We start from the raw sequence: 27,760 nt of genomic DNA, 5'->3' as shown, positions 1-27,760 counted from the left end.
TATCAAACGGCTCCAGCATTATAATGATGCTTTCATGTTACTGCTTCAGTAATGATACAAGTATAATATATATAAAAGTTGCCACTGGCATAGTTATTTGACTTCTACTTTCCAAATATTTCTATTTATAATACTTATACGTTTCAGTAAAAATATATTTTTTTTGTATTTCTATTTTGAAGAAATGTCACTTAACTTTAGTAAAAGGATCTGAATACTTCTTCCATCACTGTTGAGGGCGTCCTGACCCTGAAGTTTGAAACCACTGACTTACTTACCTGCTGTCTTCTATCATGAGAAAATATTCATCCACAGGTTTCATTAACTGAACTGGAAGACCAAGATCCAGCTGGACTTTCGGGGTTCAATGTAGGATGTTCTGTTCTGGAACATGTAGTATGGGACCATGCATCTCCTCAACATGCAGCACAGCACACTATCCGAGGAGCAGCACTGCCCACTAGTGACACTTCACACACAATACACTTTCCAGTCTTCAGTTATTTATTGGGAGCTTGACAGATACATCACAGTATTCCCACTGTTCTCTTAAATATACAAAACTGTACTAAAGTAATCATTTCAAGTGTATTGATCTATTGTTAGAGAAATTAATTAGCCAGAAATGCTGAGAGTTGATTTCATTGGAACAGCTTTGTCACAGTCTGTCTAATGCAAGCATAAAAACAGCTTCAATATTAGCTGAGATGTCAACAAAACACTGCTTAAAATATTAAAAATATGTAAAAACTTTACGAAAACATCTTTATAAGCCTGGTGGTGAACGCCACGGTGCAGCACTTTGGTAAGTTTAATAAACAAGATGGACTTAAACACAGGAATGTTCACTGAAACCAAAGTCACCACAGAAGTCGAGTCATGTTCTGTACCAGCAAACATTCATGACCACTTCTGATGTTCCTCTGCACATATCCAACAGAACAAAGATTCTGTTTTAAGGTCACACTGTCCAGTTTCACAAGGATTTACATGACTATGAGAGGTGTGTAAATGTAAATGTAATATGGACAGTCCTACTGGAGAGGATTCCTCTACATGTTCTGTATGAAACTGAGGCAGCAGTGGCACCGCAGAGGCCCGGCTGAGCCGTTAACTGTGGCTGCTGTCCACTGACTAACACGCCTCTCTGGCTGTGTGTAAATAGTTCACTGCTCATAACTGCGTCCTGCCTAGCTGGTGGCTGGTTCTGGAGAGCTGGTGGAGGTGGAAGAGGCCGAGACAGAGGCCAGTCTCTCCCTGCTGTCACCCACCCCACCTCCCATCACCCTCCACTGAAGGATGCAGGTGTCCTTGCCGCCCATTGAGAGGAGGTGGGAGTCGCTGTGGGTGAAGCAGACGTTGGTGACGTGGCTGCCGTGGCCGTCGTACTTGTGGCTCGGTGCCTGGAGAGAAAAGAAAGGCCACTTTAATCACCACATTGTACCATCCTCAGTAGGGAGGGAGAAGACAGAATACATCAGTGGGACATATTGCCTGATTTTTCATGATTACATGAAGTTGTGTATATGATGGGAGAAGGTCCAGAAGAAATAAAGTTGGTCTGAAGTGTCTATGTTGAACATGAGGATATTACTGAAGCAAATATAAAAAGCTGTCTTGGCCATTTTGCATGCACTTTTAAGACGCTCCCTGACTTCAGCTCATCATTTTCTCTCTACTGTCAATAGCACAAGGTTTCCAAAGCACCGGGAATCAACACCACCGGATGCCATCAGTTCATTACTCAGGACAGCTATTGCTCTTACCACAAAAACTAAATGATCATCACTGATATCTAGAAGGTATCAGCATACCTGTGTTTTCATTTACATGGTCCGGAGCTAAGTTGCTGAGATATTTAACATCCTCTACAGTTCAAAATGAAAGAACATGACACCAGACCACAGGACAGTTAACTGTGGCTTATCAAGTAGACAATGTATGGAGGACTGAAACTGCCAAAACAAAAATAAATAAATGGACCAATAAATAACTTATATGCCATTAAATAATGATAATGATATTAAAAATAAATGTAGACATTAATAAATGTATAAAATCTAACAATAATATATATTTCTTTTCCTTTGCGTCTGTATTAATTACCTTTGTATTAATTTCACTATTCATTTATATCCCCATTTAATGAAATAATTTAATTACTAATGTATCAATTTTAAAATGTATTCACATGCCTATTTATTCCTGTGCTTATTTCAGCATTCTTTTCCCATTTGCATTATGCAAGGTAATATATACATACATAAATAATTTGAAAATGAAAACATTCATAATTAATGTCTACATTTATTCTTAGTATTTTCTGTTTATATAATGGCAGATTTACTTATTTACTGAGCAATTTATTTTTTTATTTTTGATTTGGGCAGTTTCAGTCCACTACAAATTTTTAAATCCCAAATTCATTTGTAAAAACATTATTTACATCCTCTTTAAAGATGAAATATTCACTGTAGCTGCTAAGCTAAAAGCGCTGGCGAGCATCCGGTACGAAGTGGGTGCACAAGCTCGACAGTGTAAATAACGTCTTTTCAAATCAATTTGTGATGTTTTTTGGGTTGTTTTTATGTTAAAACAAGTCTCCAGCTACTTCAGCTGTTTAGGAGAATGCTGTAACACTGTTTTGCTGTGAAGCTCCAGACTGACTTTTCATTTTTGGGTGAACCTTTCCTTTAAAATGGTTGGATAATTGAACTCAAATGGTAAATTACATTACACAAAGCAACTTTACAGCACTACGATATTCTCCTGCACCTCCTTATCACTACATTATTAATCCAGTTCACACGTTACGTTACACAGGCCCTTCCTCTTTATGTTTAGGAAGCAGTTTAAAAACCTTTGCTCCACATGTAAAGACAGTCACAGTAAACAGGTACAGTAGGTTGACTGTAAAGTGAGTCTAATCTATACAAGCAGTACCTTTGGTTTAGGACAGGGGTACTGGAACAGGTGGACTTTACAGAAGTCATCAGCCACAGCCACCACCGTCTCACTGTGAGAGCGACACAGGGCGTTGATGTCTGTGCCGTCAGAGCCCTCCAGCCACACACCTGGAACACCACAGCAACAGTCATCAACATGACACCGACTTGTTTAGCGGCCACGACTGTGACAACACATGAAGGGACAAAAAGGTTCTGTTTCTCACCCATCACATGGAAGCCCAGCACACAGGTATAGGAGGCCCACTCTCTGTCTTTGCTCTCAAAGCGGTTCCTCAACAGTTTACACCCTGCCGCTATGTCCCCTGTCAGAGTACATTCATCTTCTCAGTCACAACAGTACATTGTCACACTGTTTGAGGATTTCAATACAAAAAGATTCTTTTTACTCACAGTAAAGGATCTCATAGTCGCCTGAATTAGACATAATGTATTTTCCATCTTTGGACCAATCCAGGTGAGTTATGAAGCTGGAGTGACCCTGATTGGATAGAGGCAGAGGCAGTGTCACATAATGCTCTACAACAAATGTGTGAATCAGTTAGAGGACAGGGCTGATGATATTCCATCATCTTCTTATTGTCAACAAATCCTATGTGCAGACCAAACCACCAGTGTGTTAGTGCTTGTGAGCTCTCAGCACCAGGCCCAGCTCCTGTTAGAGCTGTGGTTTGGTCTGGTTTGTTGTATAGAGCATCAGACTCAGATTTCCTTAAATAGCTGGTTACTGTAGTTTCTATCTAACACTACTCAAACAGGAGGGAAGAGTGCATTTGGTAGGGACTATTTTCAGCAGTGTATTAATACACATTTAGTGCTCTAGTGAGTATTTCTAGCAGCAGGGTGGTATGTGTGGGACTGAGTCAAACTTAACAAGTGTGCGTTTATGGTACTAAAGAACATGTCACAAAGTGCAACAGTGTGGCTCAATGATGTGTTGTTAACAGTTTGGACAAAAATGGAGTTCTGTGACACAGAGGAAGAAGATTTAGACTGGTTGGCTACAAGTAAACTATAGAATATCCACAAAATTATTCCTAAAATTTAATGACATTTCTTTCACTATATTCAAGAAGTTGAGCTGAAGAGTTAGCATGAGCAGTCACAGCCACTATTGCTGAACAAGTGTTGAACAGAACATTGTTCCAGAGAGTCACACTGGATCAGGAGAAACTCCACAGAACAAATGGGAACATTTGGAGATGGATTTTATATTTTACTCACATTACATTTCCCAAAGCGGGCATATCGCCGGCCACTCTCTGTCACATTGTAGATGTAGATAAAGTTGTCATGGGATCCAACAGCCAAAAAGCTGCCATCTGAAAACACAAGAGAACATTCACACAGTTAAAGGGGAATTCCACATTTCTGCTATTAGGAAAAGAACCCCCTGGACACAACCGCTCAGTGTTTGTGTTTTTTTGGATTAACCATCAGATTGCTGTCTAGATCAATTATTCTGCTCGTTTGCAGGAAGTTCTAGTGTTGGTAATACCAGCAATGTACTGTATTTCTTTGCACATCTGATTTGTTTTGGGGTATCCAGGTGGCCGAGTGGTTATACACATTACAAAGCAATCAAAAATGTGTTGCATAACCTACCTATAAATCTAGTCGACAAACAGTTGCAAACATTTTTATTCATTTTATTCTAATTTTACCCCTCCTTTACCTGTTCCTCTCTCAATGTATATAGTTATGTTATGTCTCTTTCTTCATAGATATCCCTTGTAAATTAAACTAAATAGAATGTGGATCAGTCTAAAAGCCTGAGAAACTATATTTCTGTTCCAAGAAAATTAAATCACGTCTTAATATTATTATTCTTGGCTCCATAAAGGTACTTCTCTTCTCATTGATTGTATCTCCATTTGTACTGCCAGAAGGTGAAATATCAGTGGATTTCTAAATAAATACATACATAAAAAACAGCTGTAATTTCTGCAGTCAGAATTCAGACAGACTTTACAGACAATATGGAGCTGAGAGTGAACTCTGACCTGGTGAGTATCTCATGACAGACAGCTGCTCGTTCCCATCTGTGGACTCAGAGACCACCTCTCTGGTCAGCAGGTCGAGGACCATCCACCTGTTAGTGTTACAGCGGGATGGGAGAGGTTCATCAGGACAGAGGCAGACAGATAGAGATTCATCACAGCAGGAACAGCTGGAAGCTCATTTGATATAATCAAGTTTAATAAAGGTAGTGCTCTGAGGTCTTTTCAGTCACATCTACTTAATGGCACAGACTACAGTATATACTGTACCTTCTCTTCTCTTAATGTAAACTACATTTATTTCATTGTATGAATAGTTCAACATGTTGGGAATTTTTTAAAATTATATTAGAAACTGATATCAACCCTGTCTTTGTATTTTAACACTGCACTGATCAATATTTTATATGACTACACGTCATGATGATCCCACAGAGAGTAACCAACACATCTACAGTTCCTCTCAGCTCTGCAGAGCTTTTAGCTCATCGTTTTGGTGTCGTTTCCAGCAGCAGCTGTCTTTCAGAGAACAAGCTCTGACAAAGCCACCTTACACTGCCTGCTCAGCACCAAACAGACAGTCACAGTTAGCAAACAGCTGGTGAACATGTGAAGCATCTAGCTGCTAAAGAGCCAGATATTTTCTGACGAGTTGGTGGAGACCAAATCCGAGCTAAAAGAGTGACTATTTCGCACGTGTTGCTCTGTGTTGGCTAGATGTGTAAATAGCCAACTGTGATGGTGTAAAGTCAGATGTTGAAAGCCGAGGCATTCTCAGGCCAGATGAGATATGTAATCCCTCCAGCGAGTTCTGGGTCTGCCCCAAGGGGCTCCTTTTGGACGTACCCTGAAAACCTACAAAGGGTGTACTAAAGGGTGATTCCTGAACCATTTAAGCTGGTTCCTTTTGACGTGACAGAGCAGTGGCAAAGCTTCTTAGCCTCCATTTTCATGAACAGAAAAAAAAAAGAAAGAAATTAACTAAATTGTTACTGCTTAAGGTACGGAGCTGCAGTCAAAACATGGTTAGTCTAGGTTAGCATTGAGTCTAGAATTAGGTTTAAACGTTCGCTGAAGCCGCACTAACATCAGGCTGAAATGCATCTGAACAGCTCATTCTTGGAAACAAAGTTAATTTTCACAAAATGTTGAACTTTTCCTTTGAAATGTTTCCCTTATTATATACTGCATCTGATTGTTAAAATGATCTACATGAACTGGAACTGTTGGTCAAAGATAAATACTTTCTTTCATATCTTATGTTGTCATTCTCAGCTCACAGATTGCTTTAAGTGTAACAGTGCTGGGACTTAATTACCTTCCTGTGCTGAGGCCAACTGAAACCACTGATCCATTAGGGCAGAAACCAGCACACAACCCATACTCCTGTCAGAGACACACATGCCAAGTAACAGTATGCATCAGCATCAGAATCAATATCGATGTGTTGTATTCAGATATACTGTTAGTCAGCGGAACCATACCCTGATTGTAAATAGAGGAGTGCATAAAGGAAAGTGAGGATGAGTGTGTCCTACCTCCAGGGTGATGCACCAGTCCAGCTTGTGTTCCCCTGTGTTCCACAAACACACCTGCCTGTCATGACCACAGGTGAGGAAGATGTTCTGAGAGGGGTGTGTAGCCAGCCCCCACATCTCATCTACATGGCCCTGAGACACACACACACACACACACACACACACACACACACAGACACACACACACACACACACACACACACACACACACACACATTAATTCAAATGTTTTCATTAATGCCCTTAAATCATAATTATAATAATCGAATTATAATCTGTTTTTTTCTTAATCTGACCTTTAAACCTTTCCTTGCATGGGGAGCTGAAATAACACAGAAGTGCAGGGCAACTTAAATAAAATATGATTATGTAAAAAGACCCAATCACTTCATTGGGTTGAATTTATCACAATAATACCAATAAATCATTTTCATCCAAACCAAGGGAACAAAACATCATCTAGTTTGCAACAAACCAAGCCATTAGAAGCTGTAATTTGCAAATATCCTGAATCCATTGAACAACAGGCTCAATAGGTATCACACAGATAGAAAACCTTGTTACGCAAATGTAACATTACGGCCAATAAAATAAGAAAAAAACATTAAAAAATAAGTTATTTGGTCCTACATAAAAAGTGAGTGCCACAGATCTTCCTAAATATAGCTTCAGAGCTAAAAAAAACCAACCCTTTTCAACATATTTTATATAGCTTACTTTTTTGTCCTTTGACTGGCTGTAATGTTACATGTGTACAGTGTTTTGTGTCAAGGTTCACTATCAGTGTCATACCTATTGAGTCTGTTTGTCATCGGTTTCAGGATATTTGAAAATTACAGCCTCTAAAGGGTTGGTTTGTTGCAAATTAGATGATGTCATCTTGTTCCTTGCATCTGACCAAAGTTTAATTTTAGTTTCATAGCTCACACATATCCTTTTACAATATTCTAAGGAGAGTAAGGGCTAATCACAGTTGTCTCTGTTGTCTAGCCCCATTTACACAGCCTGTTCAAGGCAGGACTGTTGTTCCTTTACTTCGCCTCACTATTTTGTATACAAAAAACAACAAAAATTGAGTCATTGTTGTTCCGCCTCTGAGCTGGCAGCGGAGGTAGTAGCAGAGCCGAATCGACGTCTGTATAAAAAGAGGACAGAACAGGGGTGTGACGTCTGTGGTAATATTGTGCAATCGCTGTGTAAAAAGGGCTGATGTGTTTGTGTCACAGAGACAGTGAGAGGGGCAGAGTGAAACAAAGCTCTGCACACAGCTCTACAATGTAATAAGGTTTTACCAATTTTAGGAGCATCTGTATTTTTTAAGTTATTGAAAATCATTCTGTCAGGATCTCTAAATACTCTGGTATACCTTAACTCCGCCAATGCCTAGCACTCCCAATTTTAAAATAGCAAAACTATGTCAAAATCTGTTTAAAAACTCTCACACCACTGATGCAGTATAATCCATACATATAGTCACACAGCATTTATAGTCTAGGTTACGCTGTCACCTGCTGGAGATCCCACTACACTACAAAGCAGTCAAACTGACCTGTCATACTGCTATACCAAAACCAAGAAAAAGAAAGAAAAGAATGGTATCAGCTGTGTATTGACCGATACTGCTTATAGACCATCTGCAATCAGTACTGGCTGAAAGAAAACATGATGAGGGCATCTGTATTCGATACCATTTTTACATACATAGCCATTAAATTGGCACAATGTCATTTTGGAGAATAAAACCAAAAGTCAGAATTTGAATATTTACATTATTAATGAGGCAATAATACCACATTTTGCCCATAAGTGAACAAACAAGCTGTTCTCAGAGGAAAATAAGGTCCTAGAACACTGTTTGAAGCTAGAAAGACACATATAAACACAGTAAAACGGCATAAACTGTCTCATCTCATTTTCATGTCCGCATTTAGTACATTTGAGTGACTTTTTGTGAGTTTCAAAGTTTCAAATCACTAGCACAGGCAGATCCCTCTTGTGTTTGTGTGTCGCTCGGTCGCTCACAGCTGGATGTAAATACCGGTGTGTATCACCGTATTTACATCCAGCGTATTTACATCTCATCTATCGTGAGTCTCGTTCATCTTGTCCGGCGCGGCTTCCGTAGTGCAATCGGCTGTGAGGGAGACTCGCTTGAATGCGGAGCGTGCCTCCAGGCAAATATAACATAGTGACTGTTTAGGCTAGAAAAATGTACTAAATGACGTTGGTTCGAGTAAACTCTGGATGTCGCCACTTCAGGACACTTGGATTGCAGCGGATGAGCAGTATGGAGGAATATTACAAAGTTTTTGTGTAGTTTTATGGACCTTTTCTTCTCGGATGCCATTTACGCCTGTTACATGGATTTTTGCTACAGGAGGGTAGCCCCGCGGGTCTCCAGCTGCACTTTGAGGAATAAGAAACTACACCGGACTTCTCATCAGCATGAGGGTGAGTCGATAATGACTGAATTTCATTCTAGAGTGAACTATTCCTTTAAGGTCAGTTTGTTTATTCAGTCATGAAAACAAAGAGAGTTTGATTATTTAGTTTGTTTAGGCAGAAAAAAATCAGCCAATGAAAATCTCTCTTCTCATTAACATTTCTTCACCTAAACTACAGAGTGCTCCTTTATTGCAGACTATACATTCAGTAAAGATCTCTCTCTACTGTAGTTTTCAGTGATAGTGGTGGGGTTGGCCATTTCTGCATTAGATTCAAAAAGCCTTCACATGTGCGAGGGATTATCGGAGAACAATGCAGCATGTAATCCAGTGTTACAGTGTTATTTTATCTCACTGGTGTCAGTCTCACTGTTTGCTGGGGTGGCTTTAATTGTGAAGAGGTCAAAAGAATACTTAGTATTTGTCACAGATGTTGGTGCTGACCAGTTGCTGAGAGTTACCACTGTTCCTTTAATGCACATCTACATACCTGCACTATAGCCACAAATCCGTCTGAGAAGGTGCCTCTGAGGACGGCATTACGGGTCGTACCAACCAAAAGTTCCTCCCCATCCACATCTGCAATGGTCCGGACTGCCCCGTACTTTTCTGGAATCTGTACAAATGATCACATTAATCAACATTCTTAAGTACTGTTTGAATGTAACTTCACAGGGCCCTCCACCAGCAGCATCACACACACATACAGCTGTGGTTCACCTCACACTCTCTCTCAGGTGCCAGGTCAGCGCTCCAGCGGATGATCTTACGGTCTTTCCCTCCTCCACTGAGCAGACCGCCACCCTGCAGCGTACACAGGGTGAACACGCTGCCTTCATGGGCTCGGGTCTGTCGCATAATCTGGAAGGTCTCTGAGAAATCAAAGACATTTAGAGTCTGTTAATCAGTGTGTGGAGGCAAATGAGGGCCAAAGTTTGGTCAATTTGAAAATGTCGGGGGAAAAAAGACAAATAAAATATAGATATATATAGATAAATAATATTTTTCATATGAAATGAGCCAAAAGAATATTTCAGAAATAAATCCAAAATACATTTCAATTAAACGCACAGTATGTTATTTCTGCCACTTGGAGTCTCTCAATCGGAACAAAACAAAAAATGTAAGTTCTCTGTTAAAGAACCATGATGAAAGTCTATCTGATCTGTCTCAGGCAGAAATACTCACAGAAAAGGTGATCATTAAATGTTTTTATGTGTTATGTTTAGGCATGTTGTTTGACTTCATGTTTGTTCTTTGGGTTTGATCATTATTGGAAACATTTGGGATAGTCCAGGTACACAACTCAACAAAATATATAACAAAGGCCGAGCTATTTATCGAGACATTTTTTAATGCAGAATTACATATTGTGTCTTCTTTTCATGGTTCTAGGGTCTATTCTTCACCTTCCAGCTTTATTTGAGCTTTTCATCTATTTTTGTTATTGAAGCTGACTAAACATTTGACCCCAATTTGTCTCCACAGAGGTTAAATTCATATTGACATTTCATTTGATATAGTCTATATTGATCTACAACACTGACCTTTGGCTCCTTTACCGAGTGTTTTCACATCTGCAGCTGATTTTCCCCAAGTCAGGATGTTTCCTTCAGAGTCTCCGGTGAGAACGTCTCCCGTCAGGCTGAACACAAAGCACTGGATAAACTTGGGCTTCTTGTATTTCTGAAAAGAAAAGGAGAACGATTTAAGATAATAATTTGATATATTGTTAGGACAGGTATCAAAAATAAAAATGTGTTATACTATAATAACACATTTTAAGTTATTCAAATCTATGATGGTATATCAACTTTAAGTCAGATTTACACCTTCGATACACCTTAGATTAAATGGATTGTTAATTATTCTTTTGGATTTGTTTTCTATATCTATACTAAGTTCAGTCTCAGTTTCTTGAAGGGTGGTTGGGTCAACGACCCACAGGTGGCCCTAACGGCTCTGAAACACAGCTCACACGTGTTCTTAACGACTCTGTAAGGACACTCCCACACAGTGTTTAAAAGCCTGCCACTCCCCTCCAGTCAGTTAGAACTGAAGAAGCCTCTTGGATGAGAGGTGAAACGTCTTCAAGGAACTGAAACACGTCCAGTTGCCTACAATACAGCACCTAGATTTACCATGACCTGGATGACTGAGAACCTTCATTAACATGTCTATATTTATGCTCCTTACTTCCCTTTTTGGCCTCAAATTGGGGAAGTTGCAAACTTGATCTGTTTGTACTTACTCATACCCCTACACAAACGTTAAGGGAACTACTGATTTGAAAGATGCAGAAAATTGGAAAAACATTAGTTGTCTTACTCCAAAGATGCCTTGTTTCTTGGTGAACTGTCCAGTGTTGAGTGTCCAGAAGTACACGTGGGATTTCCCACAGGTGATGATGTTTGTGCTGTCACTGGGGTTGAAATCCACAGCGAACACGGCCTCGTTGGTACTCTGAAAACACAACAACACATACAAACACCTGTTTAGCACTATTACAATGTTAAAGGATCACTGCATCAGGAAATGTGTGGCAGAATGTGAATCAAGAACACTGAGACTAAGTCTTGTGTGCTACTAGCTACAGTATATGTATATTGTAATGTGAATAATGACACAAACAAGGGAATACAAAATGTGAATATACAGAATAAATAAAGGCTACTATATAATTCACTATAATGCAGATTTATTTATTAGCAATATTAGAGGTCAATCTGCCAAATGAAAACATATACTGAGAAATAAGTACGCTGGAGAAAAGAATTGAGATTACCTTTCTTTAGATTTAATAGCCTCTACAGACAGGAAAAGTTGCCATTGGGGGAAATATAAGTTTTTCTCAATGCTTCAATTGAAGAACCTTTGTGCAAAGTGTACGTGTATATTCCCTGGTTTTGTTATGGTGCCTCAAATTTCATCATAAAACATTGTTGATGATGATGTTAGCTAACAGTTGTCTATTTGCACATCCAGTAGATATGGAGCAATGTTGGGATTCATTTGGAGTGGTGGGCAGTGTCTAAGAGCACTTCACTCATCATAGCTGCACTATTCCATATTTTTATATGAACAATGGATCAAATGACTACGTGTCATGTGAAAGAGGCCACTTGTTGTAAGGAACCTACAAAGCTCATTTAGCCTCATTTAGATGAACAATGCTTCTAATGGTCATGCTTCCAACATCTAAAGAATATTGGTAGTTCGCCTCTCTACACTACATGGTTCTACCCAGATGTCTTTCTCTGTTTTCTTCTTTATCTTCTTCTTCATCTCCTTCTTTTTCATCATCTCCTTCATCTTCATCTTCTTATTCTTCTCCTTCTTGTCTTCTATGTGTATTGGCAGATCACAAACCAACTTTAAAGGTGCATACCACCGACTACTATATCCGAGTGCTACGCTTGTTAAGTTATTGAAAGGTATTTGGCTTCATATTATCTGCTCTATTTAACAGCTGGAATTTTACCAATACTGATAAAATGCTGATAACATAAATTTCCGAATATTGGGCCAATGATTTGTCCATCCCTTGATCGTGCATCCCTATCTTTTAGCTCATTCTTTTGGTTTTACTCGCAATAACTTAAACTCAGCCTCCTATCCAGCAGCATTTGGTAGCAGCAGACAGGACATGACCAAATGACAGCCGAAGTTAGTCATTTGTTTGGTAATAACTTTGGCAGTGTGACAAGGTGTTATTAGATTAGATGTTGTGTTTTCACTTTGTTCTACTGTGAAGAAGTATTACAAAAAATCCAGACTGACAGCAGTAAAATTAATTTTAAGTTAAATTTGTGCAACTCAACCCCAAAGAGAACTATGAAGGATTTTTTGCCACCAGGCACAGGCACACTAAATATATATACAGTCCCAGTGGCAGGGTTTGGGTGACCATGTGTACAGTGTGTACAGAAAGTACAGAGGCATCGTTCCTACACAAAAAGCTCCATTCATGGCTGTGCTGTTAAGTGGAATACGGACTATTCCACTGCTGTGGAGAGGGGAGGGGGGTATAATTATCTTGCTCCTGTTGGATGAACTCGTATGTTTATACAATGTGGGTCAGTGTTGCCCTGTCCAGCACTGAGCCGCCTGCCCACACTCAACCATATACACTGGATGCTACGTTACACAAAATATACGTTCTTGCACAAGCCCATTAAATTCCTGACTTGAGAAGATACAGTATATAAGTTCAAACGCCCACCTATGCATTCCCACTGCAGCATTTGAGAACACACACACATACACACAGCCAGACAAATTCACTATATAAAATATTTACACTGTTGCCATGACAGCCGTGCTGAAATTGCTCTCAGGGAAGTTGAGGCGTTTTGGGATAAAAGCCCATAAAAGCATAGCAGAGACACCACTGCCATCTTTCCCCCCTTAATCTCTCCAAACAGACCTCCTTTAGAAAAATCTATCTACACATTGAGCATGCAGCCACACTGGGCATCTGGCTGCCTATCTGTGCTTACATTACTGCAGCCTGGCTGATTGTCATGCTTTAGCTCCAGTCGAAGGTTGCATTGTTTCTGTATGGGTTATGAAAGCCTGTACTGGTTGATATTTTTATGTCAGATAACATAAAAGCTTCTCAAATTGTGAAAGCAGATCACCCCTAAGAAGTCAGAACTGTAATACTAACTATGTAGTTACTATGAATGTAACTACTGTAATACCTGTGTAGCATTAAGGGGCTCCAGTTTACATTTTATTGTGCAACCCTGTGTTGTAAAATAACAAACAAATGACCTTGATTCCTTGAGAGTAAGATGAGACTATACAAGAATACAAGTATATTTTCTGTGTTTCAGTCGAGGACACGTTTTCCCTTCCTTAGCTCAAAGACTTAAAACAGGTGGAAACTGCTGGCTTTTTATTATTCTCAGGTCACAGAGCAACAGATTGACTCCACGACAAGCTGACAACACAACATCAAATATATTAGCTCTTATTGCAAGGGCCTGTTTCTCCCTGCTTGATATTATAATTATTATTATTATTCTGCTGTTTTGTATATGATTATGTCATGCGTGGTGTTTACCTTTTATTCATATTTCTAAGCACACTGAGTCTGCGCCTATCCTATGAAATGCGCTATATAAATAAACTTGACTTATTAAGCTTTTGTGTCAGATGTGTTAGCAAGCCATCGTCTCTACACCACCCCTCAACTCCTCTTAAACCACAGATTGTTGTTGTTTTTTACCTACTTAAGTATCAATGCCCACATTACATCATATGTTTTATCATTGTATTGCTGAAAGATTATATTGTATCATTCCATTCTTGTAACACAGTCACAGTCTATAACTGTTCAGTCAGATAAGATTATAATACAACAATACACAGTATTTTCTGCTTTAAATGAAGCTGGTACATATACAAGTAACCTTATTATTAATGGTTGATATTTGTTTATTTTGAACTTCTTGGTTCAACTTTCAAATCACAGTCCTTTCTGGTCACATGCTTTGTTCCTCAGGGCTCTGTTCTTGGCCCGCTTCTATTTATTTATTTTTTACCTCTTAGCCATATGTTTCAGAAATATGACATTCATTGAACTGCTACGCAGACGACATCCAGCTCTACCTTTCCACCAAGCCTGCTTCCAATCACCTGCCTACCTCCCTTTCTGACTACCTACTGTATATTAAATCTCTTCTCCTTGTCGGCACTAAATCCACTTTTGATAAACTTAACAGTTTTTTCTTAAATATTGATAACTCTTCAGTGTTTCCTTTCACACATGAAAAAGGTTAGCCCGTCTGCATACTTTCATTTACTTAAAATTAATCATCTAGCACCTTCAGCCACTCTGCCGCCGGCCTTTGAAACTATGTTGCACAAGACATTCAAAATGTTGACTCTCTCAACCTTCCGATCCCGCTTAACATTTTTTTTACTCCTATAATACCTAGTAATTGTATACCATTGCCTTGTTATAGATGTTCAGTATAACTTGGTCTTGTAAGGAGTCCTTGAGAGCTCTGAAAGGCACCTATAATTCAAATGTTAGTGTTATTTTTATTATTCATACATGATGTAACTTTGATTGTTCTTTACCTTAACTTCTGCATGCTTGGTCCCCTTGTTGCAGTCCCATACCGACAGCATGTGTTCATTTGAATCATCAATCACACACAGGAACGCTCCAGAATCCTGCAAACACCATCAACTAATTTAGTCAAAAAACATGGGGAATTTAGTATCATGTAAATTCTGATACATGATATATCTCATAACTTTTAGTCATGTCATAGTCACCAATCTGCTGCTCTCACTTTCTCTTTTTGACACACACTGATGTTAGTAACCACATATTTCAAATTGCTTCTACTGCCTATTGGAACCATGGATGGGCCTCTTGTTTTCCTAGGGTTTCAAACGTACAAATATAATACAGATATGCAATGCAATTGTATTCAGGTTAAATATTTGGTTTAGTCGCAGACAGGTCAGGGAGTCAGGAACAAGCTATAGCCAATGAGAACAGACCCCCCTCTCATTTCTCCCTCTCTCATCTGCAGGTCAATAAAAGCTTATTGTTTCTATTAGAATACATATCAGTATTTGGTATTAAGAAGGCAGTTTCAGGTTTTCTTTGCAAAAATAATCCTTGCTTTCTGCACATCCTCCTAGTCCATTCTCTCTCACACACACTCTTTTCTTTTTGTTTTGGACAACTTGGACTGCTTGGACTGCATTATTGCCATGCCCCTTTTGCTGATCAGTCATGTAGTGTGCAGAGCACAATGACTGTAAGACTCAAGATTAAAATGCAGAAAGCTGTGAAGTGTGAACAGCATGGTGATCTGTAGACTTTGAAAGACGTGTACTGTGGCCATGACATTAGGGCATCACTAAACATGAGTTAATGCTTGCTCGGATATGGTGGCACTATACGAAGTGGTGTCATCAGCATAATGTTAAGCTACTCTCCATGAAACTCAACCCTTCCTGTTAAATTCTCACAATAGAAGCCTACCAAGGGAGGAGAGATGAAGCTTTTCAATGTGGAAAATTCAATTCAATTTTAAGTGGATGGCAGATTGAAAGTGAAAGGACAGACAAACTGGGCTGTCTCTGCAGTGGAAAGACAAATGAATAACCTACAGCAACCAGAATGCACTGCACCACACCAGACCACTAAACACTAGCTGTGGGATGATGTACTGGGGATGGAGTTGGGTCGTGCTTGGTTTTGGCTCATCCGTTTTGAAACAAGAAACCATACGGCGGCTGACTGCTAACAAGCAATGACGTATTACAACTAAATCCTGTGAGACGCATCTCTCTCCATCCAAGAGAGAGATACGAGTATGTTTTTTTCTCTTGAGCCAATCTCTATACTCTTCCATGACTGCGGGCATACAAAAGTGAAAGTTTTTGTTTGTACAATGAAAAACAACATTTCAGTGAAAAAGTGATAGCAGCAGAGTTGTGAAAATTACATGACTTGTAAATTATCTGAACATCTAGCTAACAGCTAACAACATTGGCTATGGGACAGGGGAAATACCAACCTTTATCAAATAAAATTTACCAATCTCACTGCAATCAAGGCAAATCATTTGTCGATGTAAATCATTTGTAAATAACTTTTTGAGAATTTATAGTACATGATATTGCAATCAACTTACAGCAAAGGAAAATGCAACTGATGCCACTCCCCTCTGGAAGGTTCCTAAGCCGATCTGCTGCAGGGTGACCAGGGTGGTGGAGTCCCAGATATGAACACAAGGCTGCAGGGGCTAATACACAAACACACATTGACTTTCACACTATATACATTAATACTGTAAGCATACACGTACATAAATACAGTATATAGCATTTAAAGATGTAAGACAGAGGATCAAAGTGCATCTGAGTGGTATCACCTTGCCGTCTTTATCCACCCCTGCTGTCTGGCCAGACGCCACTCTCACCTTGTCAGGATGGAGGGTGAGACTGCAGGAAGAACAAAAATCAATTCACTAAATAACAAAAAGAGGTTGTACAGGGCTGTTGGATGAAAATCTATTTAAATATACTGCCCAGTGGTGACATATTCACATATCCAATTAGATCCACCATGTGAAAATGACGAGTGTAGTTGATGGTTAAGTAAAGTGTGGTTTGTAATGTATTTGAGAAATGTTTTTGTTGCATTGGCTCTGTACTCAAGCACCAAGGTAAACTGCTTTCTGCTTTAATGTTAGGATGATTACATCCAATTCAGTTGCACAGTGTAGCAATGGTAGCATTTTTAGACATAGTCCCAACAATTGTATGGGAGTAAAATTAATTCATCAAATTAAAAGGTAAGTCATAAAAAACTTTTCTTTGGCCACCGGGGGCAGCAAGCTGTAAACAACTGACATCATCAACTTTTAATGGTGAAACATGTTATAAAACAGTTCCCTGTTTACACATTCAGCAGCCATAGAGCAGCATTAGCATAGTTGGGTTTGTGTCCACCTGATGTAAGCAAGTCCAACATTCACTCTTCTTTCAGCTCTGTTTTTGGTCCCCACCAACTCTTGGCTTTTACTTAGTCTCAAGCCTGGCCATATAAAAACTAGGTTGACACACAGAATAATATCAGCAGGCGGGAAAGCATCCTTGGGAGGAACATTTTTGCTCCATGTGCACAAATACATGCAAGCTCAAACCTCTCTACCAGTCACAGTCATAACTGCTCAACACCTGCTCGTTGATTTTTGAGAATTTCCACACCAATGTTACCTGATTATATTGTTTGATGTACTGTTGTTATGTTATGTGTGTTTTTGTAAGGTGTCCTTGAGTGCTTTGAAAGGTGCCTTTAAATAAAATGCATTATTATTATTATTATTAATTTAGAAACTTTAGAGGCGAGGATGTAAAACACAGTGCCATGACATTTTATTGGCCGTTTGGTTTGATCACTGACACAGTCGAAGACATGCAGTTGTCTGACAGAACAACTATTCTCGTGGGGCCATCATGTCAGATAGTTGTGGATTTGTTACGATGAGTGATAACTGTCACATTGTTAATACAAAAATATTTTAAAAATGCCCTCAAAGCAAAAGTGTGCAATTTAACCTCAGCAATTGTTAAACTTGAATTCAATGTGATGGGAGCACACCAAGAAAATACAAGAGGTGTCACTGCCTAAATAATTATGGACTGCACTGGGGGAACAGCTGAACTGTAGCTTGCACCAAAGCACTTTTGGCCTCTGCATATTAAAGGGGGCAAAGTATTGTATTTGTTCTTTTACACAGCCCTCATTTTCTTTATATTTCTACACATTAAAAAGGCACTTTCAATTCTCATATATTCCTGCCAATACAGTGGTGCTGACAAGCTGTCCAAGCCATAAATTATACCCAACTTTCCTGTGAATCAGTTTTGGCCCACAAACGAAAAATCTGATTTTATGTGCACTAGCAAAATGTGCCATATGCATCTTTAATAATTCATTCATCCAGAACACTCATACTGTGTGAACATGTTGGTTTGAGATCAGTCAAAAATCTCTGTATATAATTGGATTTGTCTCACTGAGTAGAGGGTTAATGTCTTGACCCTCTGCTAACTCCCAAAAACAAGTCTCAGTATTTTGTCAGGTTGAGAGCCTGATTTCAGGTTGAAATTGAGATTCAGTGAGTTTTGTTGTGAAAACAGACATTGCATGATGAGTGCATGATGCCAGACATTAGGCTGTAGGAAAGTCCCCTGCCTCTGGGACCTGATATGAACCTTTTTCCTTAGAACTCTGCTGTCAAAAGACACATCAAATCCTAACTATTGTTTGAGCAAAGAGCTACAGTACAGTTTAGTGGTTACAGTGGTTTAGAGGCATGTGGTAACATGCTAGCGCGCTAATCGCCTCCTCAAATCTCTAGTACACACAGTAAACACTGCACCCGCCTCCAGCAGCTGTATGAAGACCTGGGTTGAGTTCAGTGTTGGGTGAAGCAGAAAATAGCTCTCTTTGTTTGCCCTCGGCATGTTGATATCTCTTAACAGGGTTAAATGGACTTTAAAATGTTTTGACAGATTCTAATGGGCTGTGATGGTTTAAATATATAACAAAAAATTGTAGAGGGTTACAACATTATTACATTATTATTAATAATTATAACAGTTATAATAGTATAATAATTATTAATAGTAATTATTACGTATTTGTGCTTTTGATTGATATCAGTGAGTGGATATATAGAGTGTCGTTCAAGAAATATAGTATATGGAATAGGGGTGGGACAAAATATTGATATATATTGTATCGCTTCCTCTTAAGATACTATTATTGATACATTGGTGCCAAATATCAATATTATTATTTAAACATGAAGGCGCTCAGAGCAAAAGAAGATGACACCATCTATGCACGGGTTTCCAGTGAACCACAACAGCAGTGGAGAGTGAAGGATGAGGACGGTGTGTCGGCGTTGTGAGGCAGCTGTACGATATGTGAGTGGAAATACGTCCAACATGCTAACACATCAAATCAGACGACATCACCCAGATGTGCCAATCACCGAAGCTAGGCAGAAAAAGACGACAGGAGGGCAAAAACTTATCCCTGCAGCTTTAAACCAGCCTCTAAATGTGAGAGCAGACAGGACCAAAGTCATTACCAAGGCAATTGGCATATATATTTCATTGGCTATGCGCCCATATGCAGTAGTAAAGGAGCCCGGCCACAAGTATTTATTAAGTGCTTACAACATGTTACATTGTCCCAACCTGCGCGCACATAAGCCAGTCTGTGGTCCCTGCCCTATACAGACGCACACGTTATTCTATTTATTTTGTACTTTCAAAACACAAGAGATGCCAAATACCTTTTGTTTTTTATCAACCCTATATGAAAATATAAACAAAAGCAAGAGTGCATTCTATTTCTGTTTAATACACTACAGGAGGCTGTACTGTACCAACCAACTCAGGGGGGACTTAATGCCACTAGATGGAACAAAGAAGAAGAAGGAACCTAGCATTTGGGATTTGTTGCTTTTTTTCCGTTGTACCGAACTTGTATTGAACCGCGAACCCAAAACCGAGGTACGTACCGAACCGTGATTTCTGTGTACCGTTACGACCACTAACTCCCTGTGGTGTAACCTTTAGTGAGCCATAGTTGTGTCCTTCCTTTAATCATTTCAACTCCAACTCTTCTGCTATCTGGCAGTTCAGCCTGTTGCCAGTTTATGGCTATTTTACAATGGAATGATGGGACACATTGACATGGACAAAGAGGTGCCAAGCTAAGACTCTTTGCAGATTTTGTTCATTGTTTCACATCTGTGTGTTACAGTTTGATTCCCACCCATAATATGGTTCATGTTGACAGAACATACTGAGCCTTAGATCTGTTCAAAAATGATTGACAGTGATGGTGTAAAACCATCCAAATATCAGAATATTTCAGATTTCACCATCAGGCACTATCATCCTTGTCATACTTTGGGTGATGCAAACATGAAGTAATTTCCCATGGAGTCAGTGGGTTAGCTGTAAGCTACATCTTAGTCCTGTTTTCTAGCCTAGCTTAGCATAAAATGTGGAAGCAGGCAGTTTTCAATCTTTAAGCTATGCAGGGCTGAACACCTCTTCTCATCTCATTCTCAAATTAAGTGTCTTTTATACACATGTTCCCAGAATGTTGGTCTATTGGCCTAGATTTCATCTTTTCTAATCTGTGGATGCAGTTGCTAAACATTGTCTTGCACTGACCAGCGGACGCAGTCTGTGTGTTTGCGATAGTGCCGTTGTGTGCGGTTGTTGATGTGGTAAAGCACAACAACACAGGCGATGAAGTACACTGCCTCGCCCGATGGAAGGAAGTACAGGTTGGCCCGGCAGTCCCGTCCCCGGTAACCGTAGCTGGCATGACAGGGTCAAGGTCAAATTCATTTCATTCATTAATGGAACAGTTCACCCAACAATGAAAACTGTGTCATTATCAACCAATCTGCATGTGAAAATTTGAGTTTATATGAATTGAAGTGAAAGAATAATGACACTATTTTTGTCTTGTAAACTCTCCATATAACACCCACAACTTCACAGCTAACAGTTAATCTGTGCCTGATGCAGTCCTCACAGACACTAGACTATTAGAGAGATATTTTCCAATACAGACAGCGTGGCTTGTCTCCAGGAAATGACCACGCATTTGAATCAGCGCTGTCTGAATGTAACATAATCCTCATAAATATGAAGGAGAGGCTGAATACTGCTGTGGCATTCTGGAAGGATACACCCAGTCCAGCTCCAGTCTTTCAGAGGGCGGCTCCATCTTCAGGTCTTCATAGTTCTGGATGTTAGAGGGGATGTACATGGTTATGGGCCGGCCTCGGATGAACATTTTGATCGACTGCCCTGGAAGACAAACACAGCAGGGGACAAGGAATGTAGCGGTAATACACAGAGAGGCAGACAGAGACAAGTGTTTTACTGTTTACCTTCCGTTTCATGTATCACATTCCAACTTCCACTTACTGCCGTTTATTGTAGATCGTAAACCCTGACCAGGGCCTTTATTTACCAAAACTGCAGAGACAGCCTTTATTATTTGAGTATGGGCCTTTGTGTGTGTGTGTGTGTGTGTGTGTGTGTTTGGATTTATAATAGTTGCATCTATGACACATTTTTCAACTGGGCACCCTGATAGCTCACTGCCCTGTACTCACTTTTCCTCCTTCCTTGAGTTAATCATAAATTGCTGTATTTACTATTTCTGACAAAAATTTTAAGAAAAACCTCAGAACTGAGCTTCAGATCAACGTTTTTGATCACAAGAATAAGAGATTTACAGAACACATTAAAACATAAACTTAAATGAATAAACTTCAGTCAGCTACCCAATGAGGATTGTCTTTATCAAGAGTATAGATATTAACACATTTTACTCAGATGATATTCATACTTGTAGTAAGTACATAATCTGTACCGGGTACTGGTTTCAGCAGAGTGCTCGCTCAGCCCTACTAAAGACCCACAACCAACAATCTGCCCACCACCAGTAGTTAGAGACTAGCTGATGATCATTGCGGTGCATTTAGCAGCTAAAGAGACAGATACTTCCATCAGGAGTTGGTGGAGACCAAAAACAAAGCTAAAAGAGTGAATATTGGACATTTATTCACCAGGTAGTCGGACGTGCTGGACGTTTAAATTTACAAGAAAAAATTTTGCCATATCAACTCAAAAAGTGCTGATATGTCAATGTTGTGTCCACATCTTTATACTGTAGTGCACTGCTAGCAGATGGATGACTGTAAACAGATACTCATCTCTCTCTTATCACTTACAACTTGTTTCAGGTGCCTCCAGATGGCCAATACAGAAGCAAAAAATCAGGTTGCAGGTTAACAGTTTCCTTATGAGTATCTAAGTTGTCCAAAATTGCTCTCGTTAGGCTACATGCTTAAGTCATCCAATGGCAATCCATCCAACAGTTGATGAGATATTTCAGTCTGGACCAAGCGACCTACATTGCCATCCCCAGAGCCACGCCACCAGCGTGGCTAAAAACAAATAATGTAGAGTTATGTCATCCAAGCTACTATATAAAATTTAATGGGCAATTAGTGCTTGACGTTCACCTAAAGAAACAGTATGACATGCGTCCAGTCATTTTTAAGCCATTTCTGTAACTTTGGTCAAATATAAGGTTTGGTTGGTAGTTTTGTGCAACTTTCACAGATTTTCACTGCATTATTTTGGGAGATGACTTGGGGGCAACAGAACAAGCTGAAAAAAAATAAACTGGCAACTGAGTATATTTTACCTTATTATAAACATGATAATTCCATTTTAATTCTTTTCTGTCCACCTGTCCAATATTTACCCTCAGTATGGTTTTAGTGGTCATCTGCCAATAGACAAGTGGAACACTGAATAGCAAACTGTCTGTGTGTGACTGGGCTACAGTGAACGGGATACTGCTGGAAAACTACAGCACTCTCTGATGACCTTCTGGGCATAAAAACAGCTAAAGATACAAAGTGACATAAAAGCAGGTCTACCTTGGCTGTAGGTTCCTCTTCTTGACCCAGGGGATCCTGTGTGAGAATGAAAGCACAAGGTTAGCCAGACAAATAAACACCTTGAAGTCACAGCTGATTCCAGCCATAGCTGACCTAACTTCGACTTTAGGAATCCCCAAGGAGCTATTCTGAGTTTGAAAGGGGTTAGATCTATGAGTTATAGGTTATATCTTCCTTTTCCAGTTCTTTTTGGGATGTAACTGGCTCTGTTACGTTGGCAATTGTTCTGTACTTTTATGAGACGGGAGGGTGAAGTCTGAGCAGACTGCTCAGACTCAGGGTCCTCTGTCTGTGTGTTGGACCATGAAATTATGGTGCCTGGTAAAAGGCCAGCGAAACACCTTAGACTTACCAAAACACGAACCTCTGTGGCAACAACAGAAGTCACGAGATAGTGAGGAAACAGGAAGACATAAATCAAAGCTGAGCAGAGCAAGAAGAAAAATCTCATTTGAGATCCAGTAAACGATAGTAGACGATCACAACATTTACACTGTCTGATAGTTCAAATGAGGACACGAGCCGGTTTTTGGAATATTACCAGATGAGGTAGGAATGAGGCTTCAAGATGAAAATAAACAAGGATATTACTTTATTTCTGAAATTTTCTTTGAAATTTTAAGATTAAAAGGTGTAATTTGTAAAATATGGCCAGAATTCAAAGGTAGTTTCAAAAACACAGGGGGCAGCATATCACCAGATTAACCTTCAACTACTGCTCTTTGCTGGCTATCCTTGGCTGTTGCTGTGGCTGTTTGCCTGGACCGGAGCAGGTTAGCATGCTAACTTCAGTCGACATCTCCTCGACACAATACTTAGGTGTCTTGGACGTAACATCAAGACTGTTGTTTCTTCATACGCTCAGTTCTTTCGTTCAACGTTTGAAACTAAATCTCTGGCCACATCTTAAAAATGACATAGTATGAGCTATTAACCGTTAGCGGTTAGATGTCTTTCTGTTTACAAAAGTGAGAGAACAGATAGACAACATACATTTGTAGTCGATTCAAAAAGTAAAAGCTAGCTAGCCGAGCTTGCTAATGTTACCCCATGCACACAATTCAAACCCTTGCCAAGTTGTCAGAAACTCTCATAAGGAAAGAGGAGAGGAGGGTCAAGTTTCTCCTTCATGGATGCAGATGGTGATGGCAGAGACCAGACTCAAAACAATGGGTAGTGACTTTTATACATTACACCAAGACTCAAATCCTGACACAGAATAACCACAGCCATACCAAGCCATAGCCACAGAGTAGCATAGGCAGAGCTTAAATCACATATGAGGCACAACAACAAGTCACAGGTAACAAAGTCAGACTACCAGACTAGACTACCACCTGGTCACACCACCAGACTACAGATCAGCATCTTCCCTCAGACCTTTGAACAGCCATGAACCTTGACCCTTTGAACCAATGTCTAGTGCCTATTCCTAAATTACAGGACAACATCATCAGTCAGAACCAAACATTTAAACACTCAAGAGAACACCAATATAATGTATAATGTAAAGTATAATGTTCTTTTTGGTAATAAAAAAATAAATACATTAGTCAATCAGACATTAAATAATGACATGTTTGTTTGATGGTTTGTAAAATATAGATTCTAAGTTTAGCTGAACTATAGGGACAAGAATCAAACACAGTTTTAAACTGGCAAACTTATGATCAAATACTGAACAGGAAGACCAGGGAGACGATGGCAGCTTCCAGTGAAAAGTTTTGATTTTCAGTGTTAGGGACACATTTGGGGTTGGTACCAGGAGAGTATTAAAAATAGTTCAATCTCCAGAGAAATTTGAACGATGTCCTCCTAAATTTCCTGCCACTCTCTGCTGTCAGGAATCTAAAAGGCTAGACTCATGCCAAGCACAACTATAACTCAATCAAACAAAACTTAGAACGACATGTAGAAAGAATGAAAGGCAAAGTGAAAGAGAGCGACTTGAAAAAAGTTTTTTGGCAGCCTCCTCTGCAGAGCTGGCCATCCATCATTCAGTCAGGCGAGTTGGAGTGCTGCGGCTGCTCGGCTAACCACAGTGCATGTGATTCCAGGCAGCGCCCACGGCCCAAACTGGCTCTGCAGTGTTTGGCTTCACAAGAAATCAAACTCATAAAAAAACGTGTTGGCTGGTTTAGAAAGGGAGGGGAAATGTTAGGCCATAAAGATAGCTAAAGAAAGCTGGGGTAAAGTAGTTTTATATCATGTTATCTAGGCAGGTTTCCCTAAGGTGGAAGTCTGAAATGTACAACTCCACATACTTCTCAGTAATCAGTCATTAGTTACTTCCACACTATCACTGACCATGACCATGTGTACCATTCACACACATAATATGTCCATTGGTAGAACAGATGTTCTGAATTTTTCATACTGATGAAACTGAGGAATATACAAACTGCTGTCATGATAAAGTAGCATTGTCACAACAATCTCTCTGATATAGCCACTTCTAATCAGAACATGTCTGATGAAGTTGCACCGTCAAAGAGGTGGAGGTGGGCTGGAATCATGGATACTACGATAACACACTTAAGGGACTTTCCCTTTCTCTTTCTCTTCTCGAGCACTGGTTTGCTTCGCTGAACAGCCAATCAGATTGATTTCTCTCACCGATGTGCTGCGCCACCGATTCAACTACAGAACAGACACCGATGAGGGCCAATGAGGGTCGACTAGAGCCAACGGAGCGCACGGCCCATGGATGGTGTTTAAATGTGCTGAAACTGTGCTTTGCATGACAGCAATGACCCATGAGCACTGATTTAATTTAAAGAGAGTTTGATATAGCTTTTGCAACTCAGGGCTTTTACTTCTACAGCTTTACTCGGTCCGGTACAGCTTATAGCAGCTACATAGTTTTATATATTTAGTTAGGTACTTTCTTGCTGAGAGTAAGATGAGACAGTTGACCACTGTCATGCTGGAGTCGGAAGACGACCAATTTAGCATAAGGACTTGCAGCGATGCAGTGAGACAGGCTCCTCATATGTAGGTTTTGAAGATAAATCATAACTTAATCTCCTGGCAGATGGTATCATATTGTACTTAAAAGGACACTTTTAACTCCTCAACAAATTATTGTTGTCGTTATTTCAGGATATAGAGGTAGAATTATACCAATAATGAGTTTTGATTGTACTTCGTAAAAACAAGATGGTTTATTTAGCTTCTGAATGGCATAAATATATGTGAATAACTGCAGATAATGACATTAAAACTTAATTATGATCCATGTAGGTGGATGAGTTTACCCATGACTCTAATTCAGTTAACTGTGTGGAAATGGATATGCTGCTGAGGTTACTGCATCTTTTTCAGTGCTAACCCATTCTACTAGCTCAGGGTTTTTTAAAAACACTCAACAAACATGTAAGACATTTGAATAGTATAATGTGGCAGATCAAATGTGATTCATTTCAGTTCATTTACTTCCTCTCCTGAAATAATGAATACATAAGGGACATGAGATATACTTTTCATTTTTGACATTTTTATGAAAATTGTTGACATGCACTTTAAATGTCTGCCTGGACTGTGATGTAGACTTGTAGTCAAGACCGCCTAAACCGAGACCAAGACACTACTAAGACCAAAGAGTATCAAGACCAAGACCAAGACAGACCAAGTCAAGACCAAGACTAGTTCAGCTCAAGACCGAGACCGAGACCAAAAAAAAAAACTAGTTTTTTTGCCATTTTGCATGAGTTGTAGAACATAAGCACCATACTGGGTTCAGCTGCTTAGTATAAATATGAGATTGTATTATTTCAACTACAGGCACAATAATACAGAGACAGTGCATGTCTTGTGTGTGAACTCACTATAAATGTTTTCATCAATTGGCTGAAATCAAATATGTGTAGCAATTGCATGACCGCTATTTCTACACTATTTGAGGATTATTATTATTATTATTATTATTATTATTATTATTATTATTATTGCCTCCTCCTCCATGGATCCGTGACCGTGCTTTAGAGGGCGGAGGGGGGAGGGGGGGCGTGAGAGGACGAGCGCCAACACCGTCTGTGTCACAAAATGCATGTGATTGGTACCACTTGAAGGAGGTGAGAGAGACCGAGACCAAAGACTGTCGAGGCCGTGACAAGACCAAGACCACAAAAAAAGTGGTCTTGAGACCAAGACCGGTCTCGAGAACTACAAGTCTACCGTGATGACAGTGATGATGGCTGCTACAGATGACTCTTAGGCTGTTGTTGTTTTTGCCTAGCTGATGTGTTTTTAATGTGTCTGAATGTTCTTCAAGTTTTCAAAGTCTAAGTTCGAAGCATTCCCTGAAAGAAAATTTGTTCTGGGATTTTGTTTATAAATGAGTGTTTTAAAGCATCTGATTAAAAGAGTAAAGATTAAGCTTAAAGAGTGTGTCTCATACAAGTGGGACTGTCACCAAAAACAGCTCTTAGAAAAACTCAACTCATACCCATGACTCTGAATTAAAAGGTTCTGGAGACTTGGCATCATAAATGGATCCTGTATTTGGAAGACTGTAACAAAAAAGGACTTCTCATGTCCTTTGAACAATTGAGACGACATACAATTTGTTCCAAGCATCACCTCTCAGACAGTTCAGGGTCATGATTCTTTGTTCAGCACAGCTCACTAGTTTTCTCAATTTGACATTAATGATGAGAGCAACACCATAAATTACCTGTTGCACTTATACTGCCAAGAAAACAGGTTATTATGGATCAAATATTACACGTCTTTCCTCATTTGAAGCACAGTTTG

The 27,760-nt window shown here is 39.5% G+C and overlaps 1 protein-coding gene across 3 annotated transcripts in view; it reads right to left on the bottom strand.

Moving 5' to 3' along the window:
• Positions 1-483: 483 nt before the first annotated feature.
• Positions 484-27,760, bottom strand: part of eml3 (EMAP like 3) — a 60,968-nt gene continuing 33,691 nt past the window's right edge. For all 3 annotated transcript variants that reach the window (XM_084344638.1, XM_084344637.1, XM_084344639.1), the window contains 18 exons: positions 22,985-23,020; positions 21,215-21,335; positions 20,688-20,837; positions 16,856-16,925; positions 16,616-16,726; positions 15,039-15,134; positions 11,277-11,411; positions 10,496-10,634; positions 9,669-9,820; positions 9,439-9,564; positions 6,505-6,636; positions 6,285-6,352; positions 4,970-5,058; positions 4,191-4,288; positions 3,360-3,447; positions 3,173-3,271; positions 2,944-3,074; positions 484-1,403 (listed from right to left, as the gene is read on the bottom strand). In XM_084344638.1, the coding sequence (XP_084200764.1) occupies positions 1,191-1,403; positions 2,944-3,074; positions 3,173-3,271; positions 3,360-3,447; positions 4,191-4,288; positions 4,970-5,058; positions 6,285-6,352; positions 6,505-6,636; positions 9,439-9,564; positions 9,669-9,820; positions 10,496-10,634; positions 11,277-11,411; positions 15,039-15,134; positions 16,616-16,726; positions 16,856-16,925; positions 20,688-20,837; positions 21,215-21,335; positions 22,985-23,020 (2,054 nt within the window). In that variant the 3' untranslated portion in view covers positions 484-1,190. The remainder of the gene's footprint in view (positions 1,404-2,943; positions 3,075-3,172; positions 3,272-3,359; positions 3,448-4,190; positions 4,289-4,969; positions 5,059-6,284; positions 6,353-6,504; positions 6,637-9,438; positions 9,565-9,668; positions 9,821-10,495; positions 10,635-11,276; positions 11,412-15,038; positions 15,135-16,615; positions 16,727-16,855; positions 16,926-20,687; positions 20,838-21,214; positions 21,336-22,984; positions 23,021-27,760) is intronic.

The sequence above is a fragment of the Pagrus pagrus genome (assembly GCF_965226575.1).
Source record: "Pagrus pagrus genome assembly, chromosome: 22".
NCBI classification, from domain to species: Eukaryota; Metazoa; Chordata; class Actinopteri; order Spariformes; family Sparidae; genus Pagrus; species Pagrus pagrus.
Note: the sequence above shows the minus strand (reverse complement) of the source record. Positions and strands in the feature narration are given on the sequence as shown.